The sequence below is a fragment of the Macaca thibetana genome, chromosome 14 (genome assembly GCF_024542745.1).
Source record: "Macaca thibetana thibetana isolate TM-01 chromosome 14, ASM2454274v1, whole genome shotgun sequence".
Lineage (NCBI taxonomy): Eukaryota > Metazoa > Chordata > Mammalia > Primates > Cercopithecidae > Macaca > Macaca thibetana.
This window is the reverse complement of record NC_065591.1, coordinates 46,695,516-46,714,948: the sequence shown is the minus strand read 5'-3', so window position 1 is coordinate 46,714,948 and position 19,433 is coordinate 46,695,516. Positions and strand designations below refer to the sequence as shown.

Here is a 19,433-nt window from a genome sequence, read left to right as displayed (position 1 = left end):
ATCGGGAGGCTCACTCTTGCTATACCCTGCTAAGCCTCATTTCCAACCTGTATTTTATTGACAACAAAGGTGATACTGTGATCTCCTATGCCTTAGCTCTTAATGGCTGAGCACTCAGGCAGGTAGACAGGGGTGCCATTTATCGAGCCCCTCAAAGTCCAATAGGAGGCAGCTGCAAAAGCCAGGGTGGAGGTGATTAGGACCTAAGCTAGGGCCCCAGGGATGATAAGGAGGGGAGGCGACTAGAGAGATTTCAAAGGCAGAAGAACAATGCTTGGCAGGAGGAAGGTGGAAAAACAGAAGAGTTAGAAGCGAAGGTTCTCTGTGGCTTTCAAAGCACAGCACTGGGCAATAAAGACTTCGCCTTGTCACTGTACCTCCATCACCTGGCTGGGTGCTCTGCACATGTTCCTAGTCTCTCTAACCTTTGAACAATCCTATTATTTTCATCCCCATTTTCCAGATGAGGAAACTGAAGCTCAGAGGGAAAGCAGCTTGCCCAAGACGGTGGGAGAGCTGATGATAAAGTGGTACTAATCTACGGCAGATGCCGAGTTCCAGGCACCACGCTCCACCACCTGGGTAGGTGGATGGTTGACATGGGTCTGCACACAGTGGGGCAGCCGGCTCAAGGGAACTCACAAAGAATTCTGCCTGCAGCAGGAAAGGGTCCAGGGCCTTTTCGTGAAGCTCTTCTGCTTGGAGGACACGGGAGGCGCTGAGCAGGTACTCGCGGGCGGACTCCTCACGTGGGGACATGAGGTAGCCAAAGCCCTCCTCGTTGCAGCCCGGAGTGCACATGTCCAGGGTCAGCGAGACATTGGAGCCCCTCCTGGAAAGACCAGGAAAGGGAGTGTGAGTCTCAGAGGCACAGGGGCGGGCATGAGCTGGGGTCTTCAGGGCTGGGAAAACGAGGGAGGGAGAGATCAGCTGGGAACAGGGTGGGATCAAGGAAGAGGAGTGGGAGTGTGACAAAACCCCCTGTCAAAGCAGCATGAATCTCAGCCCCGAGGCATCGGCCTGACTCCCTATCTCCTACCTCCTGCAGTGGAGATGTTAACTTAGTGGGGGTTTGGAGCTCCTGTTCTAAAAGTTCCATCCAAAGCTAACCCAACATGGCCTTACCCCGGACTCTCCTCCATCACCGCTGGAGGCAGTTCTGCCCTGTGGTCCCCAGGAAGCTCAGAGAGGGGACACCTGCCTGAAGCACAGAAGCAGGGCTTGGGCCCGAGAGGATGGCTCCAGACCCTCCCCACTGCAGGCCTGGGCCCAGCAGTCCTGGGATGAGGCTGCTGGTGAGTCAAGGACATATTGTCCAGGAGAGGCCAGGACCCTCAGCTGTCAGGAAGGAGGGAGTCCCAGGAGCAAGGTGGCCGCAAGGATGTCTACAATGGGCAAACTCTACTACACTCAGTGTCTCAGACCACAGGACAGGATGGGACCTCATTACACAGAAGGGGAAACTGAGTCCCCATGAAGGGCCAAGAGTTGTCCAGGCTTTCCCAGTAAGGGGGTGGCAGAGCTGAAACAAAAAGCTAGGTTTCCTGACTCCACACTCAGTGTTCGTTCCATGACATTACATGGGTAACTCAAATGTGGTGCGATCTGGCTTATCCACCTAGACTCTGAAAAGACGGTGTCTACACTTCTCAGAGTGTGCTCTGTGGAACACTATGAGCCACCCTATAAAAACAGGGTTCTAACTGGGTACTCAGGGACATAAAGACGGCAATAATAGAAACTGGGGACTACTAGAGGAGGGAGGGAGAGAGGCGGGCAAGGGGTGGAAAACTAACTGCTGGGTACTATGCTCAGTACCTGGGTGATGGGAGCATTTGTACCCCAAACCTCGGCATCATGCAATATGCTCAGGTAACAACACTGCACGTGTACCCCCTCAATCCAAAATAAAAGTTAAAAAAAATAGAGTTCTGTGGTCAAGTGACTTTGGGAAATGCCACATACTGCCCCCTTGCTGATTTCCAATGAACACAACATGTTAAAGGCTCTGACAAGTCCTGCAGCAAAGAAAACCACCCAAACTTACTTGAGCATGGGAGAGTGTGTGTGAACATGTGTACACCTATGTGTGCGTGTGCAGTAACAGTATTTCTCAGCATTCATTTTGGGGCGCTTTGTTCTCTATGAATGACCTGGAGAACACGTGTCTACACTGGCTAAGCTATGAGGCCAGCTCTGCCCTGGGCACCAGGGGTCAGAGTCAGGTATCCACTCTTCTGATCAGGAGCTAAGAGCTCGAGGGCCCGTGGAGCCCACCCCTCCTCCACCCCTCCCACCTCTCCTGCAGACCCATGGACTTGACGGTGAGCGAGGCGGGGTCGGCCTCAGGCTTGATGTCCATCACACAATCAAACACAGGAGTCTCGGGCACCGGGTCCAGGTCCAGGAAGTCATCCTCAACTTTCTCCTCCATCCACTCAGAGTAGGTGAAGGAGGGCTGGCGGCTCACTGACTGGCGCCTGTCCTCAGGGGGCAGTGAGGTGGGTGGCTCTGGGGGTGTCCTCAGGAGGTGCCACACCTGGTTGGGGTATACAGCATCACGGATCTGGGACCATGCTGGCTGCCCGCCGTGTTCCTGGAGCGCAAATGGGATTGGCACCCCTGCACTCCCTCAGTGTGTCTCGAGCAGCCCTGCTCTCCTGGGAGTTGTCCACAAGGCACTGCCCCGGCCTCAATGGGAGGCTCCATGCCCACTCTCCCTCCCCACCCCTCCCTCTCCCAGCTCTGTTTCTTGGTTCAGGCCTTCTCAGTGGGGCTTCAGAGCTCCTACACCAGCCTTCTCCCCGTCTCACCCCTTTTCCTTAGCCCAGATCACTGCAAACCAATTTTCAGAAAGGAGGAGGTTCTAGCCCCAGGCTGGCACACTTGTGCAAACAGATAGGCATCCCTCCTTGCCCCACCCAGAACGTCCAGCCTGTAGGTCAGATGGGAGCTGGTAGAAATCCGGGCCTCAAGGTCAGAGGAGGACAGCCTTGAGGCTGGGTTCAGGAGGCACCTTACCAGCGTGGTAACGAGGACCAGGCCCATGGACAGAGAGACCAGCAGCAGACTGGGGACTCCCCAGGTCCCAGAGTCAAGCCAGGCCTGGGGAACATCAGATAAACAGGTCAGGGTGGTGGTGGGGGCAGAGTTCTCAGCTCTTGCAATGATGACAAAACCAAGACTCTGAAAATCGCGCCCCAGGTCTGGGGTGGGGAGCAGGCAGAAGAACTTCAGGGGCTTGGAAGTATCTCCTGAACTCAGAGAAGGCCCATCCGGAGGTTGGGGATGGTGGGACTAGAGGCCCCCAACAGATCCCTGCTACCCCAGGACTCCCCAAAGCTTACTCACCGTGGGTCCCAGCTGTTTCAGGAGCGTCAGCAAAGAGGAGACGAGGTTTGTGGCGTTCTGTGCCCAGACGTGGCCATAGCCGCAGAACCAGAGCACCCCGCAGGCAAGCTGGGGCACAGGGGAGCAGGCTAAGTATGGAGCCAGCCCCCTTCCCCCATGCTCCCCCAGCAGAGCTCACCTGCAGCCTCAACCTGGCCCTGCATGGAGGCTCCTGAACCTCTAAGGTCCAGCCTGGGCAGCTGAGAGCAGGGCCCCGCTGCTGTGTGCCCAGGGGAGGCCTCAGGACTCTCCTTGGAGAAAAGCTGACTGAAGGGAACCAAGAGAAAGCCCTTTCCAGAGAGGACCTCACAAATATGTACATCAAAAGGGAAGTCTCCCAGAAAGGCCTCCACAGACAGGAGTTCTCAGGAGAACCCTGCAGGGCTGGGAGGTCAGGGGTCGGGGAGGCCCCGTGTTCCGGATTCTTAGGTTAGGGAGGCAGGGTGTGAGGTCTCAGCTGCTGATGCGGTAGCTCAGAATTCCAGCCTTCCCCTCATCCCATCCTTGAGGGCTTGGAGCTCCTGAGGAACACCAGGGAGGCCGCTCATCCTCCTGCCTTCCAGGGGGCCATGTGGGGAGGAAGCGGGAGGCTGGCCCTCCGCCCACCTCTCTCCAGGCCCCGGTGAGGCCTGTGCCATCCTTACCAGGAACTGTGAGGCAGCAAACAGGCACAAGCTGCTCCTGACAGTGAGGGAGTGGCTCCCGGCACCTCGAGGCGGTGGCTTCTGAGCTGGATCTGAGGGCGGCGAGGGAGGAGCGGGTGGCGGCATCTCTCTCTGCGAGTCCTGGAGCCCTTCGGCCTCGTCCAGGGCCTCCATCACTATCGGCTGGGGGAGACCTGTGGAAGATGAGCCATGCGGGCCGATGACTCTGGCCCTGTCCACAGGCAGGGCTCTGCCACCCCAGGGCGGGCCGTTCCTTTTGGGGTGGCTGTGGCTGCCTCTCAATCTGGGATCAGTCAGCGTGGCTCCACTTCCAGCAGTCACCCTCGATTAGCAAAGCAATATTCACCTACCTTCGTCAGAAAGAGCTAAGTGTGGGTGGACAAATTATTTCTCTTTTATTTCTCCAGTAACAGAGTTAAAATGGCAGGAGGTTTTTCAGGGAGTTAATATAGTTGTATTTACGTAGCTTCATTCTTTTCCATTTCTTAAGGAAACAAAAAACAACCACCTCAAACTCAATTAAAAAAGCAGCAGCAGCAGGAAAAAAAAAAAAAAAAAAAAAAAAAAAAAGGCACGGCATAACCAGGCCATGACCCTGAGCAACCCACCCACGCCTGCCTGGTGGATTTTTGTCTCATGTGGGCCATGCCCCGACTGGGGCTGGAGGCCGGACTCTTGACAAGACCACAGCCACATGCCCCCACCCCATCTCAAGACTCCCTGCACACTGAGAGGGGCTGGGGGCGGTTAGGGCGAAGTGCAGGAAAACCTTGGTGTAGCAGAATTGATACCAGATGTCTCGGGCCAGTTCTGGGTCTGTCCCTATTGACTCCGGAGAGTCACTCCCTCTCTGGGTCTTAAGTTTCCCCGCCTGGAAGATGGGGTTTGGGTTCAACCCTAGTTTTTCTAACTGTGCTTTACAGAGCCCTAGTGTTTTCTCAGGTGCACAGGGGCTGAGGCCCTATGTCCGCTCAAGGGCAGACGCTCTGCCTGTCCCTGTACCATATACTGGATTTCCGCTAAGATTATTTCAAGGCAGACTTCTACTACTAAAGAGTCTGAAAACCATTGGCTTAGATCTGAGCCCCTGACTACAGCATGGGGATTCTAGCTGCGGTCACCTCAGTGAGTCCCAGATATTGGAGGTCTGCACCCAAACTCACAGGATTTAGTTTACTGTCAAGAAGAGAGGGACCAAAACATGGATGTATACAGTTTGACAGCTGGGAAGGGGCTGTCTACATATCATGCTGTATATGGGACAATGGACTTGGGTGACAACAGAACCATGTAGGCCCAACACAGCTGTTTGTCCATGAGCTGCTCGCTCACTTGACAAACATTTACTGAGCATCTCCCATGGCCTGGATCAAGACTGTGGTGCAGGGAACCCGGTCCTGGGGCTATGTTTGTAGCACAGGTTCCCACTTCCCAGCCTGACCCCTTTCAGCTGCACTCCTTGCAGTTCCTCAGGTAAACCCGCCCCCTATGCTTTGACATGCTATTCCCTTTGCCTGGAACATCCCTCCAAAACCCTGCTCCCCTCCCCTACCACCCACACACTTTGCCAAGATAACACCTATTCATCTTGCAGACCTCAATCAGACGTCCCCTGAAGTAGGTCCTGCTGTATCACATACGAGCACCCCACGCCTCTCCTTCATATCATCATCATCATCAGCAGCAGCAGCAGCAGCAGCAGCAATATGCCTGGAACGTGCAGGGGCCCTTCTTTGTGTGCTTCACATGGGTTAATTTCTTTATTCTTCACAGCACCCCTATGGAGCTGCTACTACTATTATCCCCATTTTACAGAAGAGGAAGATGAGGTGCAGAGAGGTTAACAGAGCTGCCCAAGGTCGCCTAGCTGGTAAGGGTAGAGGGTGGCTTCAATCCAGGGCAGTCCGATAGGCTTCAGGCTACATTACATTTGCTATGGGTTGTAAAATAATTTTTGAATATCATCTTCCTCTACCCACCAAGAAGTTCCATGAGGGCAGAGTGGTATCAGCTTTGTTCATCCTGATGTCTACAGCATGTAGCATAAGTCCTGGTGTGTAAGGCTACAATCAATGCTTACTAAATGAGTGAATGATGATGGGCAAATGACACTCTTTTACTCAGTTTTTTTGCCTGATAAATGGAGATAATACATACTTTGAAAAGCTCTGTGTGTGTGTGTGTGTGTGTATATATATATATAATTTATTTATTTATTTATTTATTTATTTTTTGAGAGACGGAGTCTTACTCGGTCACCCAGGCTGGAGGGCAATGGCGTGATCTCAGCTTACTGCAAACTCCACCTCCTGGGTTCAAACAATTCTGCCTCAGCCTCCTGAGTAGCTGGGATTACACCACCACGCCTGTCTAATTTTTGTATTTTTAGTAGAGACAGGGTTTCACCATGTTGGCCAGACTGGTCTTGAACACCTGACCTCAGGTGATCCACCCACCTTGGCCTCCCAAAGTGCTGGGATTACAGGCGTGAGCCACTGCGCCCGGCAGCTGTTTTAAATATTTTAGATACTACAGATGAAACACCTAGCACAGTGTTCAGCATTTAGTAAGAACCCAATAGATGGCAGATTATAATGCTAACACATAATTCTTGCCTTCAAAAGTCTCCAGTCTCATGGCTAAAACAGACCAGTAAAGACATGTTTACAATATAGTGCATTAAGCAATTAATCTAAGTGCCAATGGAGCCTAAGAGGGTCATGGGAGGGCATCTACCTTTGTCCATGGAGGTTATAGTTCCTGACCACCTCAGCTGTCAGCTCAGATTCTGGGAGCAAGGTGAAAAAGGAAAAGCTGCTGCTAAAAGAAGGATCACGTGGGAAGGCAAGAGTTGCTACTATTGATAAGCAGGGGGTTGATTTCTCAAGGGGCAAGGTCTCTGCCCACACACAGTTGACAGGTGATGCCAAATATGGAATGGTGGAAAGGGACAGACCCAGGGGTTACCTGGCTTCTGTGCCTTGGTTCTGCAGAGCACATACTTGGACCTTGGGCAAGCCCTTCTTCTCCCTGGGACTCAGTTTCCTTATCTGTAAAAACAAGGGCTTGAACTAGAATTCAGCGCTTCTTAGATGTTTCTGCAAACCTCAGAGGAGAGGGAATATGGAACTATGGGGAATAACATGATCTTGGACTTGGCTGCATTTTTTTTTTTTTTTTTTTTGAGACAAGAGTCTTGCTCTGTCACCCAGGCTGGAGTGCAGTGGCGTGATCTCAGCTCACTGCAACTTCCACCTCCTGGGTTCAAGCGATTCTCCTGACTCAGCCTCCCAAGTAGCTAGAACTACAGGCACGAGCCACTGCACCTGGCTAATTTTTGTAATTTTAATAGAGATGGGGTTTCACCATGTGGGCCAGGCTGGTCTTGAACGCCTGACCTCAGGTGATCTGCCTGCCTAAGCCTCCCAAAGTGCTGGGATTACAGGTGTGAGCCATCGCATCTGGCCTGTATTAAGACATATGGGTGTTCTGCATTCTACACTACGATATATTTGTACTCGTTTTGATTTGAAAATAATGTGTTTTATTTCCCTCTCCTAAAGCTCTGAATCACAAATTTTGCTTCAGGAAGATCTGTGACATTTATCCTGTGGCTTTGCCCTCAGGGGTACATGCACCCCAGTCTGAGAAGCATGGAATTTGTCTGCAATAAAACATCATGCAGCCATTATAAATGACTCTGCTGATGAATATTTGATAACATGGTAAAAGAAATCTGATGGTATGGACTAAGAAAGGCAAGGTTACAAAACAGTATAATCTCACTGGCCTTAAAAATTAAGAAAGTATAAACATGTCTGTAAAAAGATAGCAAATACCTGATGTGAGATTAGAGGTTACATGAGTTAGAGATCATACAGCATGGAACAGTGAACTCTTGGCACACAGTAAATGCTTAATAAATGTTGTACACAGTAAATGGGAAGACTAAAGCCAGGTATTAACACCGGTTCTTTGGGGGTAGGGTGAAATTAGAGGTGATTTTATTTACATATCCTACATTTCCTCTAATAAATATGTATGTGTGTGCATACATACACAGACACATGCACACACGTATTTGTAGTGAGAAAAATATTTTTTTCAAAAAGATCAAAGTTCTGAGTTGATATCATGAAGCCTAGTTAGGATTCTCAAGTTTCAGGCCTTGACTCCCACCTGTCACATCTAAATGCATACGCTGGGATGTAAGAGATTGACAGAGTATGCGTGGCTCTGCGAGACCCACCCAGCAGCAGAACAGCCACTCCGGAGGCAGGTCCCCGGGATAATGTGTGATCATCACTTTTGCATATGAAAGATAGGTTAACTGCCTTGCACATTATGGAGGTGGTAGGAAAAATTGCAGGCTCACAGGGCCCTAGATGTGGATCTCAGAGAGTGGGAGGCTTACAATTTTTTTAAGACTACTGGTCACCTGGCAGCCCTGGGGACCAGATACATCCAACTGATGGCTATTTACGAGGCACCTGGTAGATGTACATCTTTCAGAGCAGAGTTTATTTAGTATTTTTCTGGGTAGAAATCTGACTTTTTTTAAATTCAGCAAGATATGTTTCAAACACACACTATATTCTACAAGTTAATTTTTGGGGAGATGCATGGACCTCAGGTTAAGAGCCCCTGATCTCAGGGGTGGGCAGTGGGTGTCTGTGATGGAAATTGGTGTTAGTTTCAAAGATGGAGAACTGGGCTAGGAGCCTGCCACTCTGGTTTTAGTCTCTGCCGATTTGTGCATGAGTCCAACACACATTTACTGAGCACCGATATACGTCAAGCACTGGGAACACGAAGATTCAATGTCATGCAATTCAGAAAAGTATTTACTGGGTGCCTACTTTGTCAAGCACTCGGCTAGGCTCTGGGGATACAGCAGTGAAGGAAAAAGCCCCCACTTGCGCGGACCGCTGTGGTCCTAGGCCTGTTTGTTTTTTTGGACTCTGTTCTGCTCCTAGAGATGATGTCAGCTCTTATCCTTTCCCTGCCCTCTCCTTCACTCACTATCTTGTTCTGGGAATAATACCACCTCACTGGGCTGGCTCTCCGCAGTTCCCAAAGTGCCTCTGCACACGCAATTGCATTTGCTTCTTTCGACAGCCCTATGAGGTAGACATGATCATCATCAGCCCTGTTTTGTCAGTGAGAGGCGGCTGCTTGTGTCAAGGGCTGGCTTTTCAATAGTTCACAGCGAGGTAGCTGCTTTGCCACGCATGAAACCCTGACTCAGAGGCAGCTCGCTGACGAGTGATTTAACATCGGGCTCCTCATGGGCTCACCTCTTGCACAGGATGATGGGATTTTCCAGGCAAGAAAAATCAAGGCTTAGAGAGGTTAAGTGTTTTGCCCAAGTAAGTGCAGACCTGAGATTCAAACCCAGGGCTCTCCAGTATCAAGTGACGTTTCCATTTTGCCATGCCGCTTCTCAGTAAAGAGTCACTGCAGCAAGGCAGGGAGGTCCTGTGTCTGGGGTGGGGGTAGGGGTGCAGGGCAGAACCTTGAACCTTGATCAGCTGCATGGGGGCCACGGTGCGGATTTTGTGCCTGGTCCCCAGCTGATGGATCCTCAAAGTATACATGTGGTAAGGAGGGAAGGAAACAAGCCTGGAAGGCAAAGCTCAGTATCCCAGGCCAAAGCTGTAGGATCCTGGGTAAGGCATGCAGGCAAATGGCCTTCGGATTTCACATAGGGACAGGGAAACATTATGATCCCTCTTTTGTCACCCGGCTCCCAAATCCCACCACTGAACTCTGCAGCTACTCTGTGCCCTGGAGCTGGTGCCGCCTGAGCTCCAGAACTGTGGCTGCTCCTGTCAGTGACTCATTCTTTGAGCTCTCAGGCTGCCAGCCCACCGGAACTGGAGTGGAAGGCTGGCTCAGCCTGTTCCTGTTTACGTGAGAAAGGAAGCTCTGTCCCAGTTAGCTTTTCTTCCCTTCCCAATGTGGCCAGCAGCCACAGGGAGCCCTACCCAAAAGAACATGACACTCAGACCTGCCCGGACTTCATGAACTACCGGCTGTCGGAGCCTGGTGGGCCCTGAGGGATATCTGGTTCAGCCCATTAATTTCTCAGATGGAGAAACAGGCCCAGAGAGGGGAAGTGGCTTGCCCAAGGTCCACAGCCAGCCAAGGGCAGAGCCTGAATGTTGAAGACTTACTGTGTGCTGGGTGCTGCTCCAAGTGCTTTACATATATTAACACATTCAATCCTCACAACAATCCCAAAAGGTAGGCACTGCTCTTACCTCCATTTTACACATGAGGAAACTGAGGCACAGAGACGTTAAGTTACTTGGCCGAGGTCTGCTAATAAATGGGTAGAAACTAAGACTAGAACCCAGGCAGTCTGCTTCCAGAGCCCATGCTATTAGCCACACACGAGATGAGACTAACTCCCCATGCCTAGGACTAGGCATTCTGCCTCCCACACCACATCACTGTTAACAAGTCTCCAGCACTCCCACCCCTCAACCATCTGGGTGATGATGCTGGGCTCCATGGCCTGTCGCTGTGTCCAAAATGCCACCAGTAGACATTGACTTCTTGTTCATAGGATTGTTGCTCCTATCTCATTGTGGGGATGGAGGTGGATATAGGAGTGGTAGGGGTGACCTTGGGCAATTTCCCAACAGCTCTCCCCTATGAAGAGATGAATCTACAGGGAGGATTTGCCCTCCTTTATCCTCCTATCTTGCCAGTTTGGAGCCAGGCACATTGTCAGTCTTATGCTGTTCAATACTCACAACTGAGCTGCAGGTTCACATGACTGCCTATGTCTTGCATGGGGAGCCACTGAGGCACAGAGAGGTTAAGTGACTTGCCTGGGATCACAGAGCCAAGTGGCGACAAAACTGGGACTTGAACCCAGGTTCGTGGGTCTCCACAGTCTATGACTTTTCTTTTATTCCACAGAAAGGTCGGGAAACCCACAAGGGGAATGGGTGGAGCAAGTTTGCCTACCAGGCCTATTTTGAAGTTTTGCTTGGATAGGTCCAGAATCAAAGGAGGTACTGCTAGAGGAACTGAGAAGGGCAGAGTGGTGGAAGAGTCTAGAAGGAACAGGCCCAATCAGCCACTTCTGCCATTGCAATATCACACCCTCAGCATTCCCGTGGGCTCTGAGAGGAAGAGCCTGGTCTCACTGGGCACTGCTGTGGTCTCTGTACTCACTGGGAGAGGCTGAAGGTGGCTCCCTATTTTCTGCTACCTTTTGCAGGTGTGTAGCAGGCAAAGTAGGTGTTAGAGTATACGGTGCTGAAGAGCAGAGTCCCTGAAACACGGCAAACACTAACCAAGCACCGGTTCTATGCCTGGCCCTTCACTAAGATTATCTCCTGCCTGCAAGATGTTCTATGTTTCAACCTCGACACTGACCAATAGGACTCCTAGTGAGAGAAGTCCTGGTGGAAAAAATTTCTAGCTTCTCCCAGCAAAGGCAAACACAAACAGGTGGTGGATTTGGAGTTCTGGGAATTTGTACTGGCTCTCTGCAACCCCTCCACCCTGTTAGTCCTGCTGATCAGTGAGCAACACGACCAAGAGATCCACAGGAGGAAGTAGGAAGATAAGGGCTTGGGCCAGCAGCAAGTCCATCTCGGATGGTAAGCTGGCTGAAGGAAGGGCCCAAGTCTTGTTCATCTCCACACTCTCCAGGCAGGCAGGATGGGGGTGGGAAAAGGAATCAAATTGTGACATAAGAAGATTCTGGACTAAAACATGGGTGCTCACCACTTATCAGCTACATATGACTTAGGCCAGTTGTTTAACCTCTCTGTAACTTAACTCCTGCGGTGGTCTTAAAATACGTCCGTAATTCTTCACCATTTCTCCCATCAACAGGTGGCATCTATGTCCCCTCTCTGGCTGATTGCCCTGATGGAGTGAAGGTGGCAGAAGTGATGTTATAGGACTGTAAGGCTAGGTTAGAAGAGTCCATGTAGTCACCGGGCATGGTGGCTCACCCTGTAATCCCAGGACTTTGGGAGGTCGAGGCAGGCAGATTGCATGAGGTCAGGAGTTCGATGGTAAAACCCCGACTCCACTAAAAATACAAAAATTAGTCAGGCATGGTGGTGTGCATCTGTAGTCCCAGCTACTCAGGAGGCTGAGGCAGGAGAATCATTTGAACCTGGGAGCCAGAGAGTGTGCCACTGCACTCCAGCCTGGGCGACAAGAGTGAAACTCCGTCTTAAAAAACAAACTTGCCTCATAGGACTCAGAGGATGCCATGAATTAAAGCATGCAAAATGCTTAGCCTGCTGCCTGGCACATGGTGAATACTCAATAAATGGTAGCCAGAATCTAGAGATTATGGGGAAAGGGGAGCGTGAGGGAGAGGTAGCAGTAAGGATTTCCCTTTCATCTGCCAGGTGAGCCCCTCGGGAGTACAATGGGTGCCCCACCTGGAGGTGGGCAGGGGCTTTGAAGCTGCTGATTGGCAACTGGGGTCGGTGGATGGAGTGGGCATGGACTGGGGGTGGAGGAGCTTTGTCTCTGCCAGCTAATTAAGTCCAGAATGCTAACAAGCTTTCAAAACAAAACAACTCAAGTCCTCTTTGGATGGGATATAATAAAATGGTTCTATCTGAAATTGCAAACAGCTTTGTTGCTGCAAACAAAGGCTCAGTTCTTTGTGCCTCTTTGGCATGGAGGCCCACAAGTACGAGGGTGAAAAGGGTCAATGAAACTCTGAGGGTGTTGCTTCCCCCAGCAGCTGCCCATGCTGAGAACTAAAAGAGCTGACAGCAGAGGCCCTGGGGCGGTGAGATACCAGAGGTCTCCAGTGCCTGACACTTAAGCACAAATGCTTGGGGAGGAAGGAACAGACTTAAGAGAGCATCTTGCTCCATCCTCTCATTTCAAAGATGAGAAAACTGATGAGATCCAGAGAATAAGAGGCAAAACCAGGACTGCCATGCTCATCTTTAAGCCTCTAGAGTTCAGTTGTCTCATTAAGCTAGCACATGAAGTTCAACAGGGATTGCCTGTGGATATCTGGAAGGTCTACGGCTTGAGGCCCCATGGCAGTGGAAGGCTGGGTCCTGGCTTGGGGCTCTTTGAAGGGTCCTGTTAAATGCCCTCAGAGGTCTAGGAAAGTCCAGGTGACAGGACGTGAACTCTTCAGCCCAGGGTGCCCCCAGGACAAATCCCAAGCCTCCAGAGGCTGCCACCATCAGATGGTCTTTGCAACCTGGGAGGCTCACACCACGTTCCCAAGGTGTCAGGGGGCCTGGACTCTCTGGCTGTGTGATCTTCGGCATCTATCTCACTACCTCAGGGGGCCTTCCAAGTGTCCTGTAAATTCAAAGAGTGCGACTAGGAGTCTTTCAGGGTCCTTCTATCTCTAAAGATCCACTGTTACTTAAAAATAAATCTGAACCTCTGCTTTAGTTTAATTCAATGGCTTCCCTTTATTCTTAGGATAAAGACGAAAATATTTGCCCTTGCCATGGCTAACAAAGGACCACCATGCTCTGGCCCCTGCTTACCTCCCCAGACTCTACCCACACCTCCTGGTTTTCTCTGGTCTGGCTTCTTCCAGATCCTCTGTTGGAACCAGTATGGGAAGCAGAAAAGTCTGGAAACTGGTGGTTCTGCTCTAGGATGTAAATGTCAAGGAAATCCTCACACAGTCCCCAAGGGAGCATGTAAGCCAATGTTCTCTCTTGCGCTACCTGTGGTGGGGGCTGGGGAGTACAGACATCTGAAAGCCCCTGGCTGGGGAGCTGGTGGGCCAAGTGTTCAGGGACATGTTGGGGAGTGCTGTGCAGCCCTCAGGAGCAAAGGATCAGAGTACCATGGCACCGTGGGGTAACTTAGAAACACAGTGTTGAGTAAAAAGAATGAGATTTAACAGTACAATATGCACAATTAAAAATACAGACACAAAAAACATCACCCATTCTGCAAGGGCACATAGCAACAAAAAATACATATTAAACCCATTAACTACAGAGAGAGGGGGTACAGCAGTGGGACATAAAAGTAAATAAGTGAATAAAACTAAAGAGAGAGCCTCTATGGCCCACTGGAGATAACAGGACCATGCACTGAGGAGTATGATGGATAATGCTCTAGAAACTCTTGAGAACCACCTTTTCCTCTCCGAGTAAATCCAAAAACCACTGAGTTGGAAGTTGAGCCAAGGTCCAATGGGGGAAACAATGAACAGAAATTGAGGGCCCTTCATCCTGTCTGCATCCTGGAACTGGGAGAGCTGGAGAGAGAGAAATCCTGGCTGTTTGGGAATCAACACCTCTGAAGGGAGAAAGACTCATGGACTGAGCTGCAGCAGAGCCAACTGTCAGGGAGACCCCTGGATCTCCTCTCCTCTGAGCTGGTTCACCAACATGACCGCTGAGTCATTTTCTTGACTTTCTACAGGGAGAGGGGAATTCTATGTCTTGGTGGCTGTCTCCAAGAATAACCAGCCCCATTAAGATCCCTGGGGTTGGGTCATCCCCAGGTTTCCACCTGCCAAGCTGAACCAATCAACCCAGAGGGTGGTGACTCAACTGAGAGGGCCCCCTCTCTCATCAGCTATCACTCTTGCTTGGCAAGGATTAGTTACTATTTTGGAGTGGCCAATCATTTTTCCTTAATGATTTTAGAAAATATGAAGACCTGCCCCTACAATAAAAGCATAAAGAAAAACCAAGTCATCCATACTCTTGCCTCATTGAGAAAGGCGTTGGTTTCCTTTTGATGTATTTTTCTCTTGTTGTGGGTGCACTTTTACCTTGTGCATCGTTTTGTACGTAGGCATATCCTGAGACTATGCCCCTTTCGATTACAAGGATTCAATCTTTCTTTTTTTTTTTTTTTTAAAAAAAGACAGAGTCTCACTCTGTCACCCAGGCTGGAGTGCGGCTCACTGCAAGCTCTGCCTCCCAGGTTCACGCCATTCTCCTGCCTCAGCCTCCCAAGTAGCTGGGACTACAGGCGCCCGCCACCACGCCTGGCTAATTTTTTTGTATTTTTTAGTAGAGATGGGGTTTCACCATGTTAGCCAGGATGGTCTCGATCTCCTGACCTCGTGATCCGCCAGCCTCGGCCTTCCAAAGTGCTGGGATTACAGGCGTGAGCCACTGTGCCCAGCCTACAGGGAGTCAACTTTTAAGTAATATGGCAGACAGCCTCCAAGGTGGCCCTCAGTGAACCCTGCCTCCTGCTCTTCACATCCACGTGCAGTCCCTCCTACGTGGTACCAGAGTGAGTCTTCGTGACCAATAGCACACAGCAGAAGTGAAGGCATGTCACTTCCAGGATTAGGTCCTAAGAGACTGTGACTTCCATCTTGGACACAACTCTTGCTCCCTCGTGTGCCTTCTCTTGGATAACTCACTCTGTGGGGAACCAGCTGCCCTGCAGTGTGGCCGCTGAGGCAGCCTGTGGAGTGGCCTGTATGGTGAGGTACTGAGACCTCTGGCCCAGAGGCTGCAAGGAACTGGAGTCTGCCAATCACCTGTGAGTGAGCTTAGAAGTGGATTCTTCAGCCACAGTCGAGTTTTGGGATTATTGCAGCCCTGGTCAACATCTTGAGATGTTGTGAGAGATCAGGCCAGATTGACTTAGACCATGTGGCTAAGTCATTCCTGGTTTCCTAACTTAGAAACTGTGGGGGATAAGAAATGTTTTTATTTGTTTTGAATTGCAAAGTTTTAGGGGTAATTTGTTATGTAGCAAAATATAACTAATGTAAGCGGTTTTATCCCTCCCTCAGGTAATACGGACTTTCATAGCAGGCTGCATTCCCATTGAGGAGAGACAGGCCTAAGAGGCTGGGGGTTGCCCTGCTGCTGGATACCAGGACCCACTGGGAAGCTACTCAAGACTGGCAGAGGGTGGCACTGGGCTGGGTAGAGGACTAACGCACAATTCCAAATGGTCTTGCTTGTGATTGATAAAGGTTTGTCTCAAGCTAGGTGATGTTCAACAGGGATGTGGGAAAAAAGATGGTCTTTTTTGGGCCAGACGCGGTGGCTCATGCCTGTAATCCCAGCACTTTGGGAGGCCGAAGCGGGCAGATCACAAGGTCAGGAGTTCGAGACCAGCCTGGCCAACGTGGTGAATATAAAAACTATATTTTTATATTCTCCTAAAATATAAAAACTAGCCATGCATGGTGGTGTGTGCCTGTAATCCCAGCTACTTGGGAGGCTGAGGCAGGAGAATTGCTTGAACCCAGGAGGCGGAGGTTGCAGTGAGCCAAGATCGCACCACTGCACTCCAGCCTGGGCGACAGAGTGGGACTCTGTATCAAAAAAAGTGAAAAAAAAAAAAAAGATGATCTTTTTCAATATCTAATAGTCATGTCAGGCACAACCCAAATAGGGCTGAGAGGGGGCAGGCTAGTGACTGGTCCTCAGAAGAGGGATGCTCTATGCAAAGCCTTGTCTTATTTAGGAGAATGGTGTGCAATGGGAAATTCTGGGCAGGCTTCTCATCTGTATTTTAAAAGGCAACATTACCCCAGCTGACATCTGGCTTATGTCTGGTTCAGACAGCCTTGTTTCCTCTTTGCTGGCAACTCTTCCTGGTACCTTACATCCTTCACTTTTTGTGTGTGTGTGTGTGAGACAGATTCTCACTCTGTCACCCAGGCTGGAGTGCAGTGGCATGATCTCTGCTCACTGCAACCTCTGCTTCCCGGGTTCAAGCAATTCTTGTGCCTCAGCCTCCTGAGTAGCTGGGATTACAGACACAAGCCACCATGCCTAGCTAGTTTTTGTATTTTTAGTAGAGACAGGGTTTCACCATGTTGGCCAGGCTGGTCTTGAACTCCTGACCTCATGTGACCCACCCATCTCAGCCTCCCAAAATGCTGGGATTACTGAGCCACTGCACCCAGCCCATCCTTCAGGTTTTAATCACTTGGAATTAAAAATAGCACCAAGGTCCTAATAAACATCCCCACCTGTCCCATGCATCATTTTCATATGTGTGTGTGTGAAATTCCAAAGTTTAGAGATGTAAAGTGATTCAAGCAAGATCCAAGCTCAAAAGGGGCAGAGTCCAAATTCATTCACATCCAGGGCTTCTGAATCCAACAATAAGAAACCATAAAAAAATGAGCTGTGAATAAGACTTTATGGTTTACAAACCCCATTCACATCCATTGTCTCACTGAATTCTTATAACTCCCATGAAAAAAATTGCTTCTCATTTCACAGTGGAAATGCCTCATGAGACAGATGGAGCAATACAGGGGCTCGTCCAAGTCCATCAGTGAAAGGCAATGCCCAATACAAGGGCAGACACACTCAGCACTGTCCTTACAAAAATGTCCCTCATCCTGATCTCACGCTTTGAAGGGCCCTGCTCCAATCCGCCACCAGGTATGCTCCTCCTCACAGGTTAGGAGTCCAGGGAACCAAAGGGACATTCCTCCTGTAAGGCCACATATTCACACTCCGCACCCACCCCCCCCAACAAGATTCCCTGGTCAAACGGTCCTCAGCCTGATTCCTGGACCTGGTGGCCCTCTTTACTGACTGCTTTATGAGAGTACACCATGCTGTGTGTATTCCTAGAACTGGCTAAGGTGACTGTTTGCAGGAGGTGTGTTTGGAGCTCAGATGTGTGGGCTGGGGTACCCATCTACCCAAGTGCTCATGAGTGTCCTTATGGTGCTGGACAGAGCTGGGGTGGACTGGAGACTGGCTTTCCCTAGACCCCATATTTTGGTGCAGAACTCAGAATTCTCCATTTGAACCAGGCTTTTAAACTCCTTACAAATGAGTATTTGTCAGGGTGGAAGGACAACATATTTCCTTTCAAAGCTTATCAGCTTGCTTCCAAACAGCTATCCAGACATAACATATACAGCCTTACAGATGTTAGGGGTGGGACTGCACACAGTTGTGCTCTTTGAAGTGGCAGGGAGGAGAGCCAAAGAAAAGAGAAGAGCAAAAGAGCCAAAGATTTAAGCAACAAAGGGTCAGTAGCTCACATAATGCAAGGTTGGGGAAAAGAATGAGACATGAGATGAAGGCCGAGGGTAGGAAGCTTTAGGAGCGGAAGAAGTTAGTGTTAGGAGGGATGTGAAAGCTTATAAAGAGGAAGTTCAGGTGGATGAAGGATGGCCACAGACTCTCTGCACTCCTCCTATCCAGAGGTGGCATTTACTTCCCATCCCCTGGATCTAGGCTGACCCTGTGACTGGCTTTGATCAACAAAATGTAGTGAAGTGACCCTGTGTAACTTCTGGAGCTGGGCCTTCTTTTTTTTTTTTGCCCCTCTTAGAGTGCTCCTTCTGGATAATCACATAAGAAGTCCAACTACCACGAGACCATCATGCTGTGAGGAAGCCCAAGGTAGGAGCACTGAGGTGCCAGATGTATGATAAAAACTTTCTCGGACATTCTATCCCAGCACAGAACGAGGTGTGTACAGCTGAATGAGTGACCCCAGCTGATGCCACATGGAATGGAAGAACCACCCATCTAAACCCTGCATGACCCTCCAAGTCATGAGCAAATAAAATGGTGGTTGTTTCAAGCCACTACGTTTTGAGATAGTCAGGCAGCAATAGACAACCAAAACAGATGCTGAGATCTGAAATGAAGAAATGAGCTTAAATGGAAGGATGAGTTTTTTTTGTTTTTTGTTTTTTGTTTTCCCCCAGATATAAAGAACTTTCTGAGAGCTGGGGTGATTTGTCCCTGAGCCAGACCAAAGAGAAAGGTAATGGCATCTGTCACTGCATATCTTAGGAGTATGATGGATGCTCATTTGTCTAAAAGGGCTTTGGCATCAACCTTTGAAGATGCAGGGGACTGGACCAGATGCATTCCTTCTTTCAGTTGCAAAGACTGTCTTTAAGTGTCATCATACATCCAGGCAACTCCCTAGAATATGAGAACTGTTTCTACCCTGGTGAAGGAAAATGGAGGATCATTCTCCCCACCAACCCTGGCCCCTTGACTATGCAAGCAGAAAGCACTCCTGGCCTGTGGCTGTGCTGGTTCAGTGAGGTCTCAGACCTGCGATGGGGAGTCAAGAAGGACCACCGGCTACACTACCCCACTCCACTGCTGTAGAACTGGCCTGGACCTGAGGCCCAAGCCCTGGGCACAGGAACACAAAGATGCAAAGGTTTTTTTTTTTTTTTTTGAGACGGAGTCTGGCTCTGTCACCCAGGCTAGAGTGCAGTGGCCGGATCTCAGCTCACTGCAAGCTCTGCCTCCCGGGTTTAAGCCATTCTCCTGCCTCAGCCTCCCAAGTAGCTGGGACTACAGGCGTCCGCCACCTCGCCCGGCTAGTTTTTTGTATTTTTTTTTTTTTTTTAGTAGAGACGGGGTTTCACTGTGTTAGCCAGGATGGTCTCGATCTCCTGACCTCGTGATCCGCCCGTCTCGG

The 19,433-nt window shown here is 50.1% G+C and overlaps 1 protein-coding gene across 1 annotated transcript in view; it reads right to left on the bottom strand.

The window, feature by feature from the left end:
* The window catches only part of PTPN5 (protein tyrosine phosphatase non-receptor type 5), a 61,940-nt gene that overhangs the window by 12,038 nt on the left and 30,469 nt on the right, over positions 1-19,433 (bottom strand). Inside the window, exons 4-8 of the mRNA XM_050755399.1 lie at positions 4,035-4,228; positions 3,352-3,459; positions 3,022-3,105; positions 2,298-2,539; positions 643-832 (exon numbers count right to left, since the gene is read on the bottom strand). Coding sequence (XP_050611356.1) covers positions 643-832; positions 2,298-2,539; positions 3,022-3,105; positions 3,352-3,459; positions 4,035-4,228 — 818 coding nt within the window. The remainder of the gene's footprint in view (positions 1-642; positions 833-2,297; positions 2,540-3,021; positions 3,106-3,351; positions 3,460-4,034; positions 4,229-19,433) is intronic.